The following is a 22,730-nucleotide window of genomic DNA, read 5'->3' as shown; positions in this document are numbered from 1 at the left end:
GTATTGGTGGATCTTGGCTGGAAGCAGAGAATACCAGAAAGATGTTTACTTGTGTTTTGGCAAAGATGTTGACTGTGCAAAGGCATTTGACTGCAGATTATAACAAACTATGAACAACATTTTGAAGAATAGGTATTCTAGAACACTTAATTGTGCTCATGAAGAACCTGTCTACAGACCAAGAGGCAGCCATTAGAACAGAACAAAGGAATACTGAATGGTTTAAAATCAGGAGAGGTGTGCATCAAGATTCTGGCCTTTCAGTGTAGTTATTCAATCTGTATGTTGAGCAAATAACCTGAGAAGATGGATTATATGATGAAAATGTGACATCAGGATTGGAGGAAGACTCATTAAAACTGGGGATATACAACCTTGCTTACAGGAAGTGAAGAGGACTTGAAGCAGTTACTGATGAAGATCAAAGACTACAGCCTTCAGTTTGAATTGCACCTCAATGTAAAGAAAATAAAAATCCTCACAACTAGACCAATAAATGATATCATGATAAATGTAGAAAGGACAGACACTGTCAAAGACTTCATTTTGCTTGGATTCACAATTAATATTCATGGAAGTAGGAGCCAAGAAATCAAATGACACATTGCATTAGTTAAATCTGCTGCAAAAGACTTCTTTAAAGTGTTCAAGAGCAAAGATGTCACTTTGAGAACTAAGGTGCACTTGACCCAAGCCATCGCATTTTCAATAGCTACACATGCATATGAAAATTGGACAATGAATAGGGAAGAAGAATCAATACATTTGAATTACGATGTTGATAAGAATATTGAAAATACCATGGACTACCAGAAGAACAAACAATTCTGTGATGGAAAAAGTACAGCCAGAATGATCCTTCAAAGTGAGGATAACAAGATTTTTTTCTCTCATTCTTTGGATATGTTGTCAGAAAGGACCAGTCCCAGGAGAAAGGTAAAAGGGTAAGTCAGTGAAACAGAGGAAGACCCCCAACAAGATGGACTGACACAGAGGCAGCAACAATTGGCTCCAACATAACAGGAACTGTGAAGATGGCGCAGGACCAGGGATTGTTTTGCTCTGTTGGACACAGGGTCACTATGAGTTGGAACTGACTCCTTATCACTTAACAGCAACAACATCTTAATCACCTTAAATATCTTCCCCATTAACATAGCTACCATCATTATCAATATAGTTTGAATATTAACAGTGGCCAATAATGTCATTACCATTATCATCATCTCTGTCATGTTTCCCACCACCATTATCACCAAAACCATCATTACCATTACCACCTGAAACTTCAGAATCTCCAGCATCACAATGATCAACATCATCAATAGCACTATCTCTAACATCACCATTATCCCTCCTATTGTCTCCATTAACATCAGTGTCACCAATCTCATCTCTATCACAAAACCAGCTCCACCAACTCACCAATCCCATCCCTATCACCACCATTGTCACCAACAGTGTCTCTATTACTAATATCATTCTCAGTATCATTGCTACCATTACCATCAATGCCACCTATTCCGTTGTCACCATCAGTGTCACTATTGCATCATCACCAACATCTTTACTCTCACAGTCTCCATCCTCACTACCATCACCATCAAAACCACCAACATGTCTATTATCATAAATCTATCTTTAGTTATTGGAGTCCTGGTGTGGTGCTGTGGACTAATGCGTCAGATTGCAAAGTCGTTTGAACTGCAAGGTCGGTGGTTCAAGCTCACCAGCTGCTCCTTGGAAACCCTATACAAGGTCACTATGGGTCAGAATCGACTCAACGGCACTTAACAAATCTTTAGTTATTACATCACCCATGGCTGTTATCACCTCAAGAGTCACCATGAGCAGGAGCCTCCAGTAATACAAGTTGACAAGAAGTTGGGGTGCCTTGGGTCTACAAGCTCATTCTGTTCTATCTTGTCTGGAACCCACATTGTGATGAAGCCATAGACAACCTGGAGGCTGCTCCAACACCTGGCTGAAGATGGCCTATGTGCATCCACTGGTGGAGAGGTCCTTTATCCAAGGCAAGAGAAGACTTAGGGTAGTACAATCACAGCCTTCTGATTGTCAGAAAGGAGGAAGGAAATGTGATAAATATGGTTAATGCTTACTAAGCACATACTACATGCTGGGCACTGTTGGGAGAAATCCAAAGAATTAAATCATTGAAACCTCACAAGAAATCCTTTTTTTCAGATGCTAAAACTGAGACACAAAAGAAATGAAGTAAATTGCCCCAGATAATGCAACTAAGTGATCCAGATAAGATATGAGCCCAGATAGTTTGACTTCAGGGCCGGTGTACAAGGGAAGGAGGGAATCCAGGCCTGTGAGTGCCCAAAGGATTCTACCTGCATTGTTGCTAGTACAAAAGCCTGTTGAGACAGGGATGTGCATATTTTTTAGAAGAGAAAACGAAGTCTTGGGAAAGTTACTGCTTGCAAAGGTAAGTGGGTCTGATTTTATTCAATTTTTCTATGAGTTTGAGATCAGCATGAAGAGCAACAAGTTTCAGGAGAAAGACTTTACGTAAAGGGCTATTTGGAAAGGATGGCCCTGGGAACAAGTGAGTCCCCAGGACTGAGTGTGCAGTAGCCTTGGTGGTGTAGTAGTTAAGCTCTGGACTGCTAATCTAAAGGTGTTGATGTTATTAAGTGCCTTTGAGTTGGTTCTAACTGTGTAGGGTTTCCAAAGAGTGTCTGGCGAGTTTGAACTACCAACTTTGTGGCTCAAACTGACCTTGCGGTTGAGTGCTTATCCTACAGTGTCACACCAGCCATTTCTAGGGACAACGCTGTGGCAGTTCCATAAAGAGTATAGCCTTGGAAACCTTGGGTGGGGGGCAGTTCTACTCCATGGCAATGCTTTTTGGGTTTGGGTATGAATATAAAAGCAGAGAATGGCTTCCCCTAGCCAGCGATGCCATGTGCTGTAGGGAAGGAAAGGCAGGAGAGCCCATTTGGGATTCTCTGGGAAGTTCCTAAAGATCCCTGGTGGTGCTGTGGGTTGAGCATTGGGCTGCTAACCTCAAGTTCAGTGGTGTAAAGTTACCAGCTATTCTGTGGGAGAAAAATAAGGTTGTCTGCTCCTGTAAAGATTTACAGACTTGGAAACCATAGGAACAATAGTCCTACTCTGTCTTATCAGGTGATGTTGTTGTTGTGAAGTGCTGTCGAGTCGGTTCCGACCCATAGTGACCCTGTATAGGGTTTTTGAGGAGCAGCTGGTGAGCTTGAACCACCGACCTTGCAGTTCAAACAACTTTGCAGTCTGGCGCATTAAACCACAGTGCCATACCAGGACTCCTATCAGGTGATAGTGAGTCAGAATCTACTCAATAGAAGTAGTGGCTGGGAAAGTGACCCTTGTGAGGCACTGAGCCTGGAGCCACTGAGACCGGGCCCAAGGAAGCAGTTGACTTCACCGGGACAGGCTGCAGGCTGATCTAGGGAGCTGGCCCCCGGCCTCCCATCTTCCCAGAAACACCAAGACCCTGCTACTCCGGAATGTTAAGAGGGAACACAGGGGTCAGAGGGTAGGAATCCCCACAGTGACCAGTGTAGGCTGAAGCTGATGCTTCATGGGTGGGCATGGGACCTCCATTGTGCCTGAGAACCACTCAAGATCTCAGAACGTTTGCTTTATATCAGTAAGGTGATCTGGTAGGATGGGCATTGATTTTTAAGACCTATACTACTACTAAGGAGCTCTGGTAGTGTAATGGTTACGAATCTGGCTGCGAACCGCAAGGCCAGCAGTTCGAAACTACCAGCTGTTCCATGGGAGAAAGATGAGACTTTCTGCTCCTATAAAGATTTACAGCCTCAGAAACCCTGTATAGGGTTGTTATGAGTCGGAACTGACTCCAGGGCACATAACAACAATAGCAACATACTACTTTAGACGTAAGAACAAACTTTGAGATTTGGTATCGAGTTTAAAATGGCAGAACTAAGATTTGACAGGCCTGGTGTTCTGCTTCTGAAAGGCCAGTTGGAAACCCTGTGGGGCAGTTTTACTCTGCATACATGGGTCACCATGAGCTGGAATCGACTCGACAGCAACTGACAAAAAAATTTTTTTAATGATTATAATATGTGGACCATATTATATTTCTATAGAACAACACTGCCTTCAAGAGAATTGGTGAATCTCCTTGTTTTGGTCAAGCCATGGGGCAAGTGGTCTGGGAGGGACATCACAGCATGGTGAGAGGGTCCAGGTTGCCTGAGGGCGAGGGAGGATGCTCAAGGAGAGGAAATGGGAGGGACTGGAGATAGACTGGTAACTTTTCTTCTCAGGGAAGACAGCCATGCCCTCAGACACAGGCAGAATTTTGTGAGTTCTTTGTCTTCACATTAAGAGAAAAGACAAAAACCCATTGTCATCTGCTCCCACATGTTCAACCCTAAATGGTGTACATTGCACTTTCACATCCACTATGACATTTCATCCCCATAGTCATCTGGTGCCAGGATCATTATTGTACCTCTTTTACAAAAGAGGAAACTGAGGCCAAAAAGTGGAAGTGTCACCAGAAAATTATGCAGCGCAGACTTTTAAACATCTAGACCTCCTCCCACGACTCCATCTCACTCCTGTTTCAGGTTATGGAAAGAGCATGGGATTTGGAGACAGAGGAGAGGGGCAGATCTTCAAGGGCCACGGTAGTCAGGGAAGGCTTCCACGGGGAAGCGAAGATTGAAAGATTTGGAGAGATCAGAAGGGAATGGCTATTAGAAGCAACATGGTGGTAGGAAGGAGCCTGTTGTGAGGTGACATTGGGGAATTGACTGGCTTTAGTGAAGAGCCTCATTTGGGGCAGGACACAGGCTAGAGCCAGACCTTGGAGGCCAAGGGATTGGGACTTTATCCTGCGCGTGTTGGAGCACTGAGGGTCCTAGCTTCGGTGCCCCCCTGTGGTCTCCACAGCTTACTGAAAACCTTCTCAGGTCATCAAGTCTGGGTTGAGGGAGCTAGAGCTTCCCCTGTTGAAGAACTGACTGGTGCAAACTTGCAGGACTGTGGGTGGTCCAGTGGCTAGCAGGCCCCATGGTATGTCAAGCCTCTGAGGATCCAGGAGCCATCTTCAGAGGAAATTGAGTCCTGGGGTTGTGTAGCAGAGTGGATTCTGGGCAGGTATTATGGAATTCGTTCAGTGCCAGAGCTCAGCTCCATCACACATTGTTGCCACAAGAAGCAACTACAGGGATGCTATGCTTTCTAACCCACTAAGGGAGAGAGTTGGACTGCTGGAATGGCCCTGTAGGGTCAGCACTGAACTGCAACCACAAGGTTCAAACCCACCGGGAACTCTTGGAATCCCTATACATGGTTGCCGAGTCAGAACCGACTTAATGACAGTTAACAACAATGAGAGAAGGTTTTCTAGCAGAGTACCTGGAGATTTGAGCTTCTCTGAGAAACAAAATATGCTTCCACCTTTCTTATAATGATTCTCATGCAAATGGCCATTCCTCTTTTCCCTTTGTTAACCTGAAATATGTGGTTCACCTGTATCAGCGGAATTGACCCTTTAATCTATTTGTCTATGATTCTCTCTTTCATGATGGGAATCGTTTGCTTTTGTTTGTAATCCCCCCACACTCCCCCTGTGCCTTACCCTTGTATTATTTATTCATCTAATACAACTTAGGAATGGAGTCCTGGTGTGGCACTGTAGGATAAGCACTAGACTGCTAACCTCAAGGTCAGCAGTTCAAGCCCACCAGTCACTCCTCAGAAATCCTAAACAGGGTGGCTCTGAGTCAGAACTGACTGGACAGCAGTAACAACAACCAACAGGAATAGGTGTGTTTCCCTGGACTTCCCCATTTAGTAGGCATATGACCTTGGTCAGGTTATTTAATCTCTCTGACCATTTAACTTCTCTGATTTACTCATCCATAAAATGGGAGTAAATAACTCTACCCACATCAGTGTGGCTCATGAGCACTATATGAGATAATATACACAAAAAGCAAGCAATAAATGGCAGCCTTATTCTCACTACTTTACTGTTATCCTACATGTTTTTGGTATGAGCTGCTTTAAATCTTTTGTGGACTATAGTGAACATAGGCTATAGAAGGAGTCCTGATGTGGCGCTGTAGAATAAGCACTGGAAGGCTAACCACAAGGTTGGCAGTTCAAACCCATCAGTCACTCCTCAAAAACCCTATATAGGATCTCTATGAGTTGAAACTGACAACAATAAAGATGGCGCTGTAGATTAATGCACTGGACTACAAAGCAGTTCAAGCTTACCAGCTGCTCCTCGAAAACCCTATACAGGGTCTCTATAAGTTGGAACCAACTCAACGGTACTTAACAACAAGAAGAATATTAGAAAAAAATCAACCGTATTCCAGTATTTTTCTTCTGAAGAACGGGTCTGATCAGAATATGCTAAGAACAAGCCTTCCTGTTTACTAAGTCACACCGTATGTGCCAGGCATTGAATCTGCTGCCTCACTGCTTTGCCTCATTCTCACAGTACCCTCAAGATGTAGATGTTAGGATTATACCCACTGTACAGATCTCAGAACTAGTAAGTAGCAGAGCCAGAATTCAGATGCAGCTGGTGCTGTGTACACATACATACGTTAACCACTGCCAGCTGCTGGCCTCCCTCCCACCGTGGGATGCCTCAGATAATGAGGAACTTCTTGCATGTTGCCTCTTGGGCTAGATCAGCTACTTGTCACTTCTCTTCCTTAGCCTTAAAAACATACTATGTCAAGTGAGGATATTTGATTAGACCAGTGGTTTCGAAACTGGTCATTAACAACAGTTGAAATCCCATTCGAATTATTGGCAGATAAAACACATGAATGTAGACCTGCTCTGATGTGAGAGAGAGAGTGTATGTGCAGGTGGGTGGGAGACACCTAGTCCTGCTAATGAGACACTTTCCCTTGTTCTCTCTACAGCGGGACGCTTCAAGCAGATCACTCCAATGACCCCCAGCCCCAGTGTTTGAAGGAACTTTGATCCATACCAAACCAGAGTAGAGAACATCTCTTCAGTCCTTTGGCTAGGTCCTGGATTTATATAAATGAGTACATGGGTCACTAGTGCTAGTTGAGCTCTGGGCATACCCTGGACCCACATCGTCCATCTACAAAATGGAGTGAGGGTTGGTCTGGATGATCACGCAGTCCTTTCTACCTTGAAAAAGATGAGGATAGAGTCACAAGTCTGAATTGCTGGGAATAAGTAGGACATAGGAAGGGATGTGAGGCGTCTAGAAGCCATCTTTGCTCCATGGGCTCTGCACAACTGTCTATCCTGGGGCCTGACAGAACTTTAGAGACTGGTCAGTTATACAGAGGGGATGAGGGGCTTAGAGAGACACCCAGAGGACCTGCCCTTGGATCACTCCTAGGAGAGAGCTCTATAGTCACAGTATAGAAATAGAGAGAAGAAAAGCAGAGCTCCTGCTTTCTGGCATCCCCTGTATGACCTCCCTCACACCCATCTCATATTCTTCCCTTTGGAGACTGCAGAGAAATGGTCAGAGCCATGGGAGAATCCTGAGCTATTATTCTGTCCTGCCCAATCACTATACACTTGTCCCAACCTCCCTTCACTACCTGAGAGCTCCTTGAGGCAGGGCTTGTGGGATTCACCCCTCTGTTCTTCTGAGAAAATGCTCATGCAATGCTCCAGAGACAGGGAGCCATATAGAGGAGAGATCATCGAACCTGTCAGAGCTAGCAGATCGTGTCAGATCAATAGCCCACTGTACAGATAAGGAGATGGAGGCCAAAGATCTTATCTCCTGAGTAACTCTTTAAAAACAGAATTTACTTCGAGGAGGGTATTTGGGAGGCCCCTGAGCCCAGATCCTGGGGAATTATACTCAGAGTGTTCTTTTTAAATAGCCCAGCCTTTCTTTTGCCTTTGCGTATTCCCTTTTCTAGCTGAAGATACCTGTCCCAGGTATGGAGACCTGGACTTTCTGCCAATTGGGCCCTTTCTCCTGGTTCATCCACTTCCCAGTCAGTGACCCAGGTGGGCCAGGTAAGCCGGTGTTACTGAAAGCATGCCAGGCCTAGGCAGCCTCAAGGAGGTGGAGGAACAATTCCTCCCACATCAATATTTATTGCCTGAGCGTTGTTGGAAGCAGATCATCATGTTCTCAGCCTTCAGTTCTTTTTAAAGAACTTCTCACCCCCTTCCCTCCCTACTCCCCATCCCCAATGTGTTGACAGAATGAATCCAGACAGCCAGACAGGTTCACAGTTGGGGAGCCAGGGCTTCAAGGCATCACAGAAGCATAGTTCTTAAAATCAGAATCCCTGAAACAAATAACAGCTTTGACTCAAGGAACCATGCCTTCTCAGAAACTGAGGTGCAGAGTATTGCTCCAGGAATCTAACCTCAGCATCTTGCATGGTGGAACAGAATGGGGAAGTGACTTTCACAAGGTCACACAGTGGACATGTGAGTAAGGCCAGCATACACCAGCCTCCCCTCCAGCTTTGCATCTTTCACCTATTCAAAAGTCAAGATCACTTGATTGTCCCGCTGGCTGTTCCTCTCTCTCTTCAAATTTAGGGCTTGAAGATTAGTAAACAGCAACACAGACTTTCTGTTTCTAGATCACTTCACTTACAAAATCTCTTCCTCAAGTTCCAGGAATTCCATGTCAGCCAAACTTTGGCCTGAGTTAGGCAGAACTGGGAAGGACCAAACTCAAGGTTTCGTCCCCTGCAACTGACTTATCTCCAGCACCTGCTGCACTCATTCTCAGCATCAGTCCAGTCCTTCACTGTCTCTGGGACATCCCAGAGCAGAATTCTGTGCAGCTACCTTCCTGGAGAGCTCCTGGATCTATCCCTATCCCCCGCCTCACTACTAATGCAGTGGTCCGGCCGCTGGCAGCTCCTGTCTAGACCATTGTAAAGACCCTATCCTCCTCTCTTCACACACTGCTCTTGTCCTTCATTATCCAGTGATTGAGCCATGGGCCCCCCTACCTACTCTCCTTCCAGGACTACACTCTGCTCTTCAACCTGAAAGTTAAGGCCTTTCCTGTTCTAGCTTCCCCTGGCTGTTCCAGTATCATTTTTCTTTGATTTCCTTTCCCACGTACACATCCTCTGCCCCAGCCAGGTGAGGTTTGGTAGGGCAAGACAGGTCTAGGAATCAGACAGACTTGAACTCAAATCCCAGTTTTTTCTAGACAGACCTGATTTATCCCTTTCTAGGCTCAAACATATTCCACAGAATAGCAAACATACTTGAATGCACCAACTTGATACAATGAGTCGAGTTTTTCTTGCTGCAAAATACTCATTGGGACTCTTATCAATTGTCCCTTTGAGGTAGAAATTACTTGGCAACAATTAACTTCCTCAATTTATGATTATCTGTTATTTCTCAATAATCACCCTCCATACTTGGTCAATAATCACCACCCATACTTGGGAACAGAGAAAATCTAATCTGCAAATTTCCAAATTATAATGAAAGGTGTGTGAATGTTAGCTGAAAAGTAATAAAGTTGACATAAATGAAATAAAAAGTTTTGCTGTCTACTTATGTAGTTTGGAGCCAACTTATTGTTTTTCAAGTCTTATGTTTTTGTGGATCCCTGGAAACTTGGAGGCCCCTTATCCTGCTCACTAGCTCAGCTATCTTCCCTTCTCTTACTAACTATAATAAGCAAATCTCCTTACCTGGCTGAGCCTCAGGGTCTTCTGAGGAGGGGACCACCTACCCCAAAAGGTAAGCAGGGGGATTCAATGAGATCTCCTGAGAACATCATACCAGATGGTTGTTACTTGTCCATGAATCTATGTCCTCATTAATCTGAGCCTCTTTAAGTGTACAGACTACATCTGATCTTTGTGTCCAGCCTGGGCCCTGGTCCAGAGAGACACTCAAATACATGCTGGTCCTCTGCTTTGTCTCCAAAATAGCCAGGTTCATTTCAACAGCCAATCCAAGTCTAGAATGCCCCTCCTCCTCCTTTTTGAATTTCCACACATCCTCCAAAGAGCATATCAAATCCTTCCTTTCAGGGAAGCCTCCTAGAACTTCTGCTCATCCTCTGCATCCTCTCAGTTCTTAACATCCCTAGAACACTTTAAGTCCCTTCCACTCTCTGGTCCTTAACATCCTCACTGAAAGGGGACAGGTAATGCTCACCTTGCAGGCCTTCATGAGTGTGGTAAGACGTGAAGTCCAGTGTCCAGAAGAGATATAAACTATGGTTACAGGAGAAGACAAGTAGGGGGAAGCTGGGGCCCCAACTAGGGCAGAGGGAGTGGTTGGTGGGGACTTACTTTGCTGGCAGATGAGGCTATAATTGACCAGATCCTTGTGTGGAAGCAAATCTCATGCTTCTCCTTGGGCATCTCCCTGGGGAAGAAGAAGTAGGGGATGGCAGCCAGTGCCACAGTGCCAGCGGAGATAAGGAAACCCAGCCACCAAGCACCCACCCATCGGGGGTCTTTTGAAGTCAGACTGATGCCACCTAGAAGAGAAACAACAATGACATTAGGTCAGGATGGGCCCTCACTTGTAGGCCACCACTGAAGAGCTGGCCTCTGAGATGTGAGTCAGACTGGAGCAGCAGAGAGAGGCTTAAACTGGGAGTCAGGAGAGCTGGGTTCTGACCTTGACTCTACAAGTTATGGCTTGTGTGACCTTAGGCAAGTCCCTGGCTCTTTCTGCACTTCAGACATTGCAGTATAGTGGCCATGGTCATGGACTTTAGAAATGAATTGTTAAGCCTGAATCCCAATACTAGCTGCATCACCTAGGGCAAGTTACTTAACCTCTTTTTGTCTCTGTTTCTACCTTCGTATCATATGGATACTAATAGTACCTACGTCATAGGATTGTTCTGGGAATTATAGGAACATGTGAAACACTTAGAATAGTGCCTGGCACATACTACTGCTAAACAGATATTCACTTTTCTTATTTTTATTAAGAGCAATGCTATTGTGTTTGTTGGTGTTAAATATATAATTGAAACTACTCTTGCAGTTCTTAGACTTGCATGATGATTGAAATCGCCTTGCATGCTTGTCCAAAATGCTAGATCTTGCCTAAAACCTACTTAGAATTTCCATAGGATGGGGTGGGAAGGTAGCTAAGGAATCTGGATCTTTGATAAGCTCCCCAGGTGGTTTTGATCCCCCTCCAGGTGTAGCTAAAACTAGATTATCCTAGATAATTCCAGTCTCCTTACTAGAATGTAGAGATTTTCCCATCAAGCCTCTTAGACCCCAAGGCATCATTCTCCTTCAATCTCTACAGTATCTGGGAAGGCTTTAAAAATACCAGTGCACCCTAAAACTGACCCCCTACCTCACCCCACCCCATGCTTGATTCTGCACTCCTCCTGGATCAAGAAGCCCATGCACACAGTCATCAAGTGTGTTTATCAAGCTGGGAGTAGACTGACCTTAGCACTGATTGGACTTGGTTTCTGCCTCCACTTAGTGTTCCTCCTGCACCTATGCCAGCCCAATGAGAGTTCATACATGCCCATCCTCAATTCCTCTGCTTCTCACATATTCCTCTGTGCCTACAGAGGATCCTCCTACCCTGTGAAATCCCCCACAGAAAAAGAACTAGGGAGGTGGCACTTCAGTCCACATTTGCCAAGATGATGTCAAGTCATGTCCCCTCCCCTAGAACTGGGTGTGTGTTGAAGGAACCTTGATTCCCTGGATCTTCTGTCAATAGAGAGTTACAGCCTGAGCCCAGATGTAGCTTCTGTGCCCAGCTTGCTAGAAGGAAGCGGGCTGGGTGGGGCTGTCCATCCTGACTCTACTTCAAAGCTGCCTACACCTGTTGTGAATGGAGAGACATCGTAACAAAAGCATCCACGTGTCCATCTAGCAGTATGCATGTTACCTGCATGTTACCCTGAGAATTTTAGGACCTATGGGAAAATCTCCAGATGAGAGGTGAGACTTCTGAGTAGCAGAAGGTTCTGAGCAAGAATGTTCAAACATGAGTTTCTAGTCCACTCCACAACCACCCAGAGCTCCTCGCCTGCCTTCAGGACAATCTTCAGTCCCACTCCTTGGCCCACACTAACCACAACCTGGACCAGAGACCCCTGGACCCCAGATTATGTGTCCAGCAGTTTCTTGAACTCTGAGGTGGTCAGAACTAGAGGAGCCCTTAGAGGTCATCTGGTAGAGTTCAATGCCACACATTGAGTCATAGAGTTCTGTTCAAAAAGTCATCTCCACTCTGCTGTCATCCTTTCTGCTTTACCTCTGAGTCTTGTTTCCTTGTAAAGTTGGTTATTGTTACATGCCATCAAGTCGGTTCCAACTCATAGTGTCCCTGTATAGGGTTTCTGAGGAGCAGCTGGTGAATTAACCATCGACTTTGCGGTTCAAACCAACCTTGTGGTCCAGTGCACTAACCTGCAGCACCACACCAGGACGTCCTACAAACTAAGAGAGAGTGTTTGTATTCTCCATAGTATATCTGAGCGTGAGGCTGGGGGGCCTGAGGAAACAAGGTATGGACTAAGGTGAAGACTCATGATGCTGGTAGCAGAAAGCACAATTCCTCCTCTAATGGTACTTTACAGTTCATTTCCATCATCTCTTTGAATTTTGACTACAGCTCTAGGAGACAGACAAGACAGAGGTCACTGACCTTGTCTCAAAGATGAGAAAACCAAGGCTCAAAGGGGCTGGGAGGCTTCTCCCAGGCCAAGTCCCCCAACTGAGTATCTTCTACAAGATCAGCAATCAGTCTGGGCTGGCCTTGAGTGAGGAGGAGGAAGCTCACCTTCTGGCATCCGGTCAATGTCCACATACAGGCGCAGCATGAGGCCACCCAGCCCATAGGCCAGGCCTGGTCCCAACATGGTCACTGCAAACAGGATCCCTGCAACACAAAGCCCAGGTTAGGCCCTGTCGTCTTGATTTCCCTCAACAGCTAGTGGACAGGAGTAGCCTGTTTCCCCTGGTCAGGACTTATTCAAGCTTTTATTGGGCCGATGGGGCAGAGGTTAGGGATTCAGTCATGTCCAATCCCTACCTGTGATCCCTTTCACCCGAGCTGGGCCTGGCCCTCAGAGCCTGGAGGGGTGGGACTAGCACTCACCAAGGTAGAGTGGTGAGTTGCTGTTGTGGGCAAAGTCATCGATGTAGGAGATGCCAAAAGGTTGAATAGGCACAGCACCCACCCCGAGCAGAGTCTGTGCCATGAACATTATCCCCACCACTGTCAGATGCTGTGCCTCTGCGTAGCTGGAGCAGGTACCATTGACGGAGGCCGGTGCTGGGTTTGAGGTCATGGGGAGGCACAGGGAAGCCTCAGAGTCCTGTGGTAGATCCTCTAAGGTGACAACAGAAAATGATATGACAATAAGCCAGTTGTCATCAAGTGGATTCCTACTCATGGTGAACCTATGCATGTCAGAGTAGAGCTGTGCTCCATAGGTTTTCAGTAACTGTCATCTTTCCTTAGTAGACTACAAGGTCTTTCTTCTAAGGTGCCTCTGGGTGGATTCAAACTGCCAGGTTTTCCATTAGTAACTGGGTGCTTAACCATTTGTGCCACCCAGGGACCTCTGGGTGACAATAGCTGATGTTCACATAGCACTTGATGATGCAAAGTACTGTTACAAGTCTTTTGTATATAAATTACTGAACCCCTCACTAAAAATCTAGGGGCTAGGTGTGCTCATTACCCCATTTCACAGATGAGAAAAGTGATGCTCAGACAGCAACTGGCAAGGGACAGAGCCAGGATTGAACCCTGGCATTCTGGTCTCAGAGTACATGCTCTTTAACCCTATATCCCCTTCTGAGCAGAGGTATGTGGAAGCACTTTTGGGGTGGGGTAGGATGCTCAAAGTAGGTAGAGTTTGAACTGGATCTGGAAGAGCAAACAAGATTTTCCTGAGAGTGAAGAGAAAAGGGAGAGACCACAGCATATAACCAGTGGTTTGAAAGCCATTATGTTGGCAGAATAGGCAGGATGGCTGGGTCAGAGTGTGAAGGGCAAGGCCAGGACTGAAGGCAGGATTAAGCAGGAGAAGGAAGCTAGGGCTGAGGTGTGGAGGGTTCTGGTGACGTTTGAGTTCATTGTGGGATTTGGTGTCAGCTCAGGACATAGCTTCAGAGTGCAGTAAATTTGAACTTCTTAATTTAGTACAAGATATTTGTTCCCTGCAGCTCACCAATATTTGGTGTGCAAACTTGAGGAGACACACTATTATTATCCATAATGCGGATGTAGAAGTAGCGTTCTGTCTATAGCCTGCCAAGCCCTTTCCAGGAGCCAGGGCTTTGAGCTGTGTTCACCCAGTCTGAAGAGCAACCTTAGGATTGGAATGTTCCATGTGAACCAAGGTCAAGAAATTTGAACGCAAGTCTTCAACAGAGGCTGCCATGTGACGTTGACAGAGGCCCTTACCCTCTCTGAGCTCTAATTTCTTATCTCTCAAACAAGTCTTCTAGAATGGAAGTTCTACGGAGAAGGAATTTAGAAACAGAACAGGGGCTTCAGGACAAGCTACCTGGATGTGCCATAATTCTACTGGCTGTGGGCCTTGGGAAAGTTCCTCTCGTCTCTGAGCCTTGGTTTCTTCATTTACAAAATAGGCTAAACAATAACATCTACCTCTCAGGGTTGTGAAGATTAAGTGGTGAAGATTAAGTACCTAGCACATGGTAGAACTATTACATAAATTATATAAATATTGGATAAAGAATAGATGCATGAAGTAGCCTGGAATGTCAGAATAGAACAGGTTCTGGGAGCTCACTGAGTGTGTTCATTCACTGAGCAGAGGTGAAGACTGAGGCTCAGTCAGGAGCAGGTCTTCACAGGAAGCCTAGGGTGGAGCAGGGCAATGAGGATGAAGAAGAATGTATATGACCCCACACAGAAATAGCTTCTTTGTAGTAAAAATTCTGGACAAATGAAAGTGAGGAATGTTATCGCTCAGCATGCCAATTAGTCCTCTTGATAACTGTCATCTCAAGCTTAGATAAACTACTCTGCATTCCTTAGGTACATTCTACACTTTCCCACTCTCTGCTTTGGCCCATGTGGCTCAGCCACCTGAAATGGAAGTTCAAATGTCACCTCCTCCAGTTACCTCCAGCTGTAAATGTCCTCCCTGTACTCAGGGCTCAAATGACTCCCTCTGGCCACCTCCTAAGGTGCTGGACTCTATGCCTTGTAGCAGAGGTGTCTAAGCTTACTCCAACCCTGCATTCCACTGGGAGTTACTGGGACTGGTCGTCTCTCCACTGGCACAGATTGGGAGGCCCAGAGGTGTGAGCCATGGGAGGACAAGAGAGGACAAATGTTCTTTGACAGCCTCCTCTTCTGGGAAATCCCTGCTGCTAGACTGGAAAATGGAGTCCTGATGTAGCACTATAGGGTAAGCACTGGACTGCTAACCACAAAGTCAGTGGTTCAAACCCACCAGTCGCTCCTGGGAAACACTATACAGGATTGATATGAATGAGAACCAACACAAGGGCACTTAACAACAACAGACTGAGATCTGGGCTATAGCCCTTAGGTTTCCCTCCTCACACAGATTACACACTGTGGGGCCATTGTTTGTCTGTCTCTCCTCCCCCTCTTCTCACTTCAGACTCAGAGTTCCCTGGAGTCAAGGACTGAGTCCCCTGTGAGAGCCTGGCACAAAGTAGCCATCACTAAGGGTTTTGGGGTAAGCCACAAAATGGATGGATGGATGGATGGATGGATGGATGGATGGATGGATGGATAATCGATTAGATGAGTAAGTGGATAAATGGTTGGGTGATTGGGTGAGTGGATGAACAGATGGATAGGTGAATAGGAGAGGATGAATACTCAGGTCTTGGTTCATTTTATAAGGGACAGGCACTCATCTGTCAAGTAGCCCCTCAACAAAATCCCAGAGCTGAACGGGGCTTTACTGTTCTTGTTAAAAATTCTTCCATGTTTTCATTAATCTGTTCATTAATTCACTGATGTTTTAGCTTCTTGCAAGGATTAAATGTACTAATGTTTGTAAAGTGCTGACAATAGTGTCTGGTGCATTGTAAGTATTATTTTTCCACAATGATTTCCTAATTTAGGGCATGTCAAGCCCTAAATTAAGATGTATTGTAAATTTACCTACATTGCAACCACCCCCCCACAAGAACATACAAGCAGACTGTCACCAAGAGAGACTAGGGGGTCTCACCACTCCTCTCTGGGATCCACTGTGCCCTATATCCAATACCTGGGACTCAGAGAGGCAGTGGGGCTGGGGCTGGGGAATGGTAGGCGCCCTGGCCGATCCTGATGATGATGGTGTGGAGAAGGCCCTGGTGCACAAAATGCAATTCCTCATTTCCATCTTCAACACGTCTCACTCTTACCATGGCTGGTGTGGTCGTAGCGGTAAGGCTCTGAGATGAAATGTGGGAGGCTCATGAGCAGGCCTGCCAGGGCCACAAGGACAGCCCCACAGCCAATCAGTCGAGGTCGGTGTGCCCGACTGCCAAAATAGCTCACAAACACAATCAGAGCTGTGTTTCCCACCTGCAAAAGGGCAAGGAGACCCATTATATTTGAGCCTGGTGGGAGAGGTCCCATCCTTATTGCTGTTGCCAACCTCGGTTTTCCCCATCAGTGTAGTGGATTCGCTGGCCAAATAACAATCATCTAGGTCCTTCTGGGGCAGTGGTGTGGTGCTGTAGGATCAGCACTGGACTGCTAACTGCATTAAGTACAAAGTCAGCAGTTCAAGCCCACCAGCCACTCTAGAAAACCCTATGGTGGTGGTTAAGTGCCGTGGAGTCGGTTCTGACTCATAGCAACCCTATACAGGGTTTCTGAGGCTGTAAATCTTTACACAGGGTGGCTATGAGTCAGAACTGACTTGATGGCATACAGCAACAAGTTCTTCTTAAGAACCCTGGTATTGCAGTAGTTAAACATTTGACTGCTAATCGAAAAGTTCACCCACTCTGTGGTAGGAGGATGAGGTAGTCTATGGAGCAGTTCTACTCTGGTTTACAAAGATGTTGTAAGTCAGAATCGACTCAATGGTGGTGGGTTTGGTTTTTTATTTTGGTCCTTCTTATGCATACAGATTCTGGATTCTCCTAGGAAGGGTCCTACTGCCCCATTGTTGTTGTTAAGTGCCATGAAGTCAATTCCAACTCAGCGCCCCCCTTACAGGGTTTCCAAGGAGTGGCTGGTGGGTTTGAGCAGCCAACCTTTTGGTTAGCAGTCCAGTGCTTGTCCAACAGTGTAGGACTCCCCATTAGGGAAGAAAAATAAGGACAAAGAGGGCAGGGACAGAGGTTCAAATTCATTTTGGAATACGGTTTGTGCCCTATGTGAGAATATGGAGAAGGCAGTCAAGGAAAGGGGTTTTGAGTTTCTGAGAAGTCATGGATGAGAGAAACTCATAAGGAAAGTGTAAAACCAGAAGATTAAGCCTTGAAATTTTGTACCCTAGAACCAAAATTCCAAACTGTGGGTGCAGGAGGCAACTTGGGGATTTGCAAGGGTGGGGCAGGATCTGCAGTCAGAAGCCTGGCTTTCAGTCCTGACTCCACAGCTGGCTGACTGGTGACCACGGGTGAGATACTCACCCTTGAGCCCCAGGCTCCTCACTGGGTAAGTGGGGTGCTATCAGCAGGATTGACTCTGAGAAGTACAATCACATCCATTTTATAGATGGGACACTGAGGCTCAGAGATGGGGAGTGACTTTTCCAGGGTTCCAGAATATGAGATCTGGAGGTGGAGTGATGAAGGATATTTGGGGACACTGGGTAGCAGGCAGGACTGGGTTGGGAGGAATGTGAGACGTTACCCAAGAGGGAGAGGGGACCTCCCAGAAATCTGCTGGAGTGTAGAAAGAAGAAAATGTTCTCTGAACAGCTGCCTACTCTGAGAGTGAAAGCAGCTGCTGGGGGAGGGAGTGGGCCACAGCTGGACTCTGATCTCCAAATTCACCCAGAGCAGTTCTTCCCCTCCTAGATGGAGGTTGGCCCTAGGATCCCCAGGCAACTTTGAGGACTGACTGACATTCTAGGCCATGGAATCATTCCTGCCTCCATCACCCTCCTCCAGGTTTGAAAGTTCTTCCTTTGACCTAATTTGAACCTTTTCCTGCTACTGTTGAAGTGGTTTCTTCTAACTCTTTCCAAGACAAACAATAGCTAGGTACCTAGAAGAGTAAAGGAACCAGAGGGAGAGAGGGTAGACATGGGACCCAACTATCAAATACTCCCTGTCTCCCATTTAGAGTGCTCCCAAGGGAAGGATGGCTAGGTCTTTAGCAAACTTGGGCAGATAGTGAATTCCACTGGACCTCTATTTTAAGCATGTAGTGGGTCAGTGTCTAGGCCAGGAAGTTTTGGAAAGGACAATCTAAAGGGAGTTTCGGGAGGGACCTGTGGTAGGAGTTGCCTGAAGGCTCTGGGAGAGAAAGAAAGAAGGGAGAATTGAGGTACAGATTGGCCAGGGTAAGTACCTCGTTGAAGGCGACTAACAGTCCCGAAGTCTGGCTGGAGAGGCCGAAACGCTTCTCCACGGTGGAGATGGAACTCTTGAGGTAGCCGGAGATCATGAGTTGTGCCAGCTGCAGCAGGCTGTGGCACAGGACAAAGAACTGCCAGGGTGGCCGGAAAGATGGTAGTGGGCAAGGAGGCAGAGAAAGAATACAGGGGAGACACAGCAGAGGTGGGTGGAGGAACCATCAGTGGAGGAGGAGACGGGGAGAGAGGTGGAGTAGAGGAGAGAGGGAGAGTGAGGTCAGGAGAGGGACAAAGACAGAGAGATGAGGAACCAGAGTTAGGAGACATGCACAGGAGAAGAGAAAAGTTAGGGAGGGTGAGTCAAGAATAAGAGAAGAGAGACACAGAGAGGAGTGGGGAAAAGTGAATTAGTGAAGTAGCCAAGGCTTCTCGTACAGACCCCAAAACTTCAGGAATCTAGGGGCTGAGAGTAGGGCTTTCATAGGGCCAGGAATGGTGGAACCCTCTCTAACCCTCAGAGCTCCTCTATGAGCTAGACGGAACCTTTCACTCTGCTTCTACCACCCTACTCTCTCCAAGAAGCCAGTTCACCCAGATTCACCCAGATCCTTTTCCCCAACACTCTCACCTGGATCTCCCCTATAAATTCCCTGTGAGAAGGCCTGTATACACCAAATCCCCATTTTATCCTTCCTACTCTGCCTTGCCCCACCCACCCCCACCTCCCCAAATATGCCAGCCTGGCTTCTCCAGGAAAATCTGGTAGGGTTCCTAAGAGAAGAAAATCCTTCTTCAAATACTTTAAAAAGAATATCCAAGCCAGAGCTTCATAGCATTCAGTCTTTTCTTCTGAGTCTTGGTTTCTTCATCTGTACAATGAGAACATGTCCAGGGCTGTGGGAACTAAATAAGATCATGCAGGAACAGCCCATGACAGGGTCAGGCATCCAGTAGGTGCTCAGTGGGAGTTCAAATGCTTGGGGCCACCTAGAACTCCTCGGTATTCATGCAGGTTCAAGACCTCTGGATCCTTGTTATGCCTCTATGGAAATCAGGGGACTTGAACCTCACTATCCACAGAAGGAAAAGTTACTGGACACCTTCCATGTGTCCAAAACCAAGCTAAAGGTGCTTGTACACCGTTCCTCTGATCCTCATAACTGCCTATTATACAGGTGAAGAAATTGAGGCAACAACTGGCTTTGCGTTTTACAGCAGTATATGGCGGAGCTTTCTCAGCTGGGTTTTATGCCCAATGCCTCTGGCAGGCCCCGAGAGTTACCTTGATGCTGTGGAACACACTTGACTGCAGGTCCTGAGGGTCTGGGCTGGCTTTGCCTCCAGGTGTGTCCTCTGTGTCGGTTGTGATTTTGATGTCCTTGTCTGACACCTGGGGTCCCTCACCTGCTGGCCCTGTGGGATAGACAGTGAGGGAGTGAGAGTGGAGGTGACATCCCAAAAAATGTCCTGCCCCAGGTAGCTCCAGACTAAGGTGCTTTAGGAGAAACAAACCTCAGTGGTTACCAAGAAACTGAGACTTGAAGCACCTCTGCCCTTCTGATTCCTGGGTTTTGGTGCTGCAAGGAGCTTTCCTAAGAAGGTGTGTGCTTCACCTGATCATACCTATTACGGGTTACACAGTCACTCCATCCCAAACATACACTTTTCTTCTAGAAAGAAGCTGTGAAGCTCCCCCAGCACACCAACCTGCAAGCAACAAAGTACCTCAGCAGCAGTGATGAATGAACTCCTTCGGCACCCCCTTGGGTCTAGAAGTGGAGATAACTTTTGTTCTTTTGCTTTTTAAAATGTATTGTGAAGGTTTACAGAGTAGATCATCAATTTTACATTTGACAGTTCATACACATTTTATTTCATCTCATTGATTGCAACCCTTTCAACATAACATCACCTTTTCCCAGGAAACAATGTTGGTGATCAGTACAAAAAGGGTTCTCAGGGATCTCCTCATTTCACCCTCTCCAGGATAAAGTGCAGACCTAGGACTCAGGAGGCAGGACCATGGTTAGAACCTGGACCCTTGGCCCTCATTAGACATGTTGTTTCTCTTCCATCATAAGCATGCCAGTATCCTTCTTAGTTAGGTGAAATGGAAACAGAACCCCTTCAGAGGCACCTCCCAGGATTTCCTAATCTTTAATCTCAATGGGGAGCTCAGAAATCTGGATTTGGGAGAGTCCACTCCTTCATTTAGATGGAAATCACTGGCCTCTTTAAGCAGTCCAAGTCTCCTTGACCTTCCTCTCTCTCTGAGGCCCTACTTCCTGTCAGAATCCTCTGCCATTGTTTCAAATCCCTCTCAACTCTGTCAGGAGTTTCCCCTCATTCAACAAACTTCTTCTGGGACCTGAGGTGGTCCGGGGACACTCCTGAGGTCATTACTCTTCTCATTCCAGCTCCAGACTTGTTCCTCATTTGGGATCCCTGGGAGTCTGGGGAATTCATTGTTTAAATTGAGATTTAATTCACATACTACAAAATCCACCCTTTAAATGTGTACAATGCAGTGGGTTTTAGTTCATTTACAAAATGTACAACCATCAGCATTATTTAGTTCCCTCCAGAACATTTCCTCACCCTAATGAAAAACCTCATACCTTAGTAGTCTTCCCCAGTCCACAAGCCCCAACCTCTGGCAATCAGTAAATTACTTTCTGTGTCTAAAAAGTTGCTATTTCTGAAAATTTCATATAAATGAAACCATACAATTATGTAACATTTCTGTGACTGATTTCTTTCACTTAGTATAATGTTTTCAAGGTTCATCCATGTTGTAGCATGCATCAGTACTCCATTCTTTTTCCATGTTTGAATAATACTCCATTTTTCAAAATACTACATTTTGTTTATCTATTCATCGGTTGCTAAACATTTGGGTTGTTTTCACTTTTTGTCTACTGTGAATAATACTGCTATGGACATTTGTGCACAAGCTTTTGTTTGGACATGTTTTTAGTTTTTTTGGAAGATAACTAGGAGTGGAATTGCTGGGTCAAAGTCCTGGTATGGCACTGTAGGATAAGCACTCTACTACAAGGTTGGTTTGAACTGCAAGGTCAGCAGTTCAAACTCACCAGCCGCTACTCAGAAACCTTATAGAGGGTCACTGTGTGTCGGAACAAACTCGATGGCACTTAACAACAACGACAACATGGTAGCTCTGTCTTTATATTTTGGAGACACCACCAACCTGTTTTCTCCAGTGGCTGCACCATTTTACTTTCCTACCAGCAATGTATGAGGGTTACAATTTTTTCACATCCTCAACAACACTTGCTATGATCTGACTTGTAAAATATGGACATCATGGTGAATATGAGAAATCCCTGGGTGCGGAAACTATTAACATGCTCAGCTGGTAACCTAAACATGGAGGATTTGATTCCACTCAGAGGCCCCTTGAAGGAAAGACCTGGGGATGTCAATCAGCCACTAAAAAAACCAATGAAGCACAGCTCTACTCCAACAAACATGGGGTCGCCATGAATTGAAGACAGCAACAGTTAGAGGGTGTGAAGTGGTAGCTTCCCAGTTAGAGGGTGTGAAATTGTTTCCATTTTCCTGATGCAAACTAATGGCACAAAGCCTCTTTTTCATGTGCGTATTGGTCATATCTTCTTTGGAAAAATGTCTCTTCAGATAACCTGAGGAATTTGAGGAAATGGCAGTGCATATTGTTGGGGAGGAGTCCTTTTCAGAGGCGTAAACACTCAGAAAGAACAAGGAGAAAGCTAAGCAAAGCTTGACACATGATAGGGAGGAAATCAGGAGCTGAGCCAAAGGAGGAGAATTTGAGGGCAGACTCTGAGGAGGACACTTTCAAAAAGAAGAGGAAGTAAGGGGGTTCAAAGCAGATTCTTCCAGGGGAGACTTAAGGGACCACTTCTGGGTCTCAGTTCCTATCACCCAGCAGACACTGTTGTTGTTGTTGTTGTTAAGTGCTGTCGAGTTGGTGTAGCCACGTACTATGTCCTAGGTGTTGTGCTACACACCTTACGCATACTCGCTTGGAAACCCTCACCACCACTCCATACCTTTGCTTCTGGGGAGGGCAGCAAGGCTCAGAAGTCACAAGCTCTGCTGACTGACATTGGTCCAGGTGTTAACATCAACATCACTTGATGTGGGAAATAAATATGATGTTCTGCCCTGCCTCAGCCCAACCAAAACTAGCCAGGTCACCTCAAAGGAAGCAGTGCCTGCCACCAAGGGATCAGGG

At 46.0% G+C, this 22,730-nt stretch overlaps 1 protein-coding gene across 1 annotated transcript in view; it reads right to left on the bottom strand.

Moving 5' to 3' along the window:
• SLCO2B1 (solute carrier organic anion transporter family, member 2B1) overlaps positions 1-22,512 on the bottom strand; it is a 43,369-nt gene extending 20,857 nt beyond the window's left edge. Inside the window, exons 1-7 of the mRNA XM_006875436.1 lie at positions 22,509-22,512; positions 19,773-19,903; positions 18,487-18,624; positions 16,377-16,539; positions 13,105-13,338; positions 12,787-12,885; positions 10,305-10,495 (exon numbers count right to left, since the gene is read on the bottom strand). Of these exons, the coding sequence (XP_006875498.1) occupies positions 10,305-10,495; positions 12,787-12,885; positions 13,105-13,338; positions 16,377-16,539; positions 18,487-18,624; positions 19,773-19,903; positions 22,509-22,512 (960 nt within the window). The remainder of the gene's footprint in view (positions 1-10,304; positions 10,496-12,786; positions 12,886-13,104; positions 13,339-16,376; positions 16,540-18,486; positions 18,625-19,772; positions 19,904-22,508) is intronic.
• Positions 22,513-22,730: the final 218 nt, after the last annotated feature.

This window comes from Chrysochloris asiatica, unplaced genomic scaffold, assembly GCF_000296735.1.
Source record: "Chrysochloris asiatica unplaced genomic scaffold, ChrAsi1.0 scaffold00326, whole genome shotgun sequence".
NCBI lineage: Eukaryota > Metazoa > Chordata > Mammalia > Afrosoricida > Chrysochloridae > Chrysochloris > Chrysochloris asiatica.
Note: the sequence above shows the minus strand (reverse complement) of the source record. Positions and strands in the feature narration are given on the sequence as shown.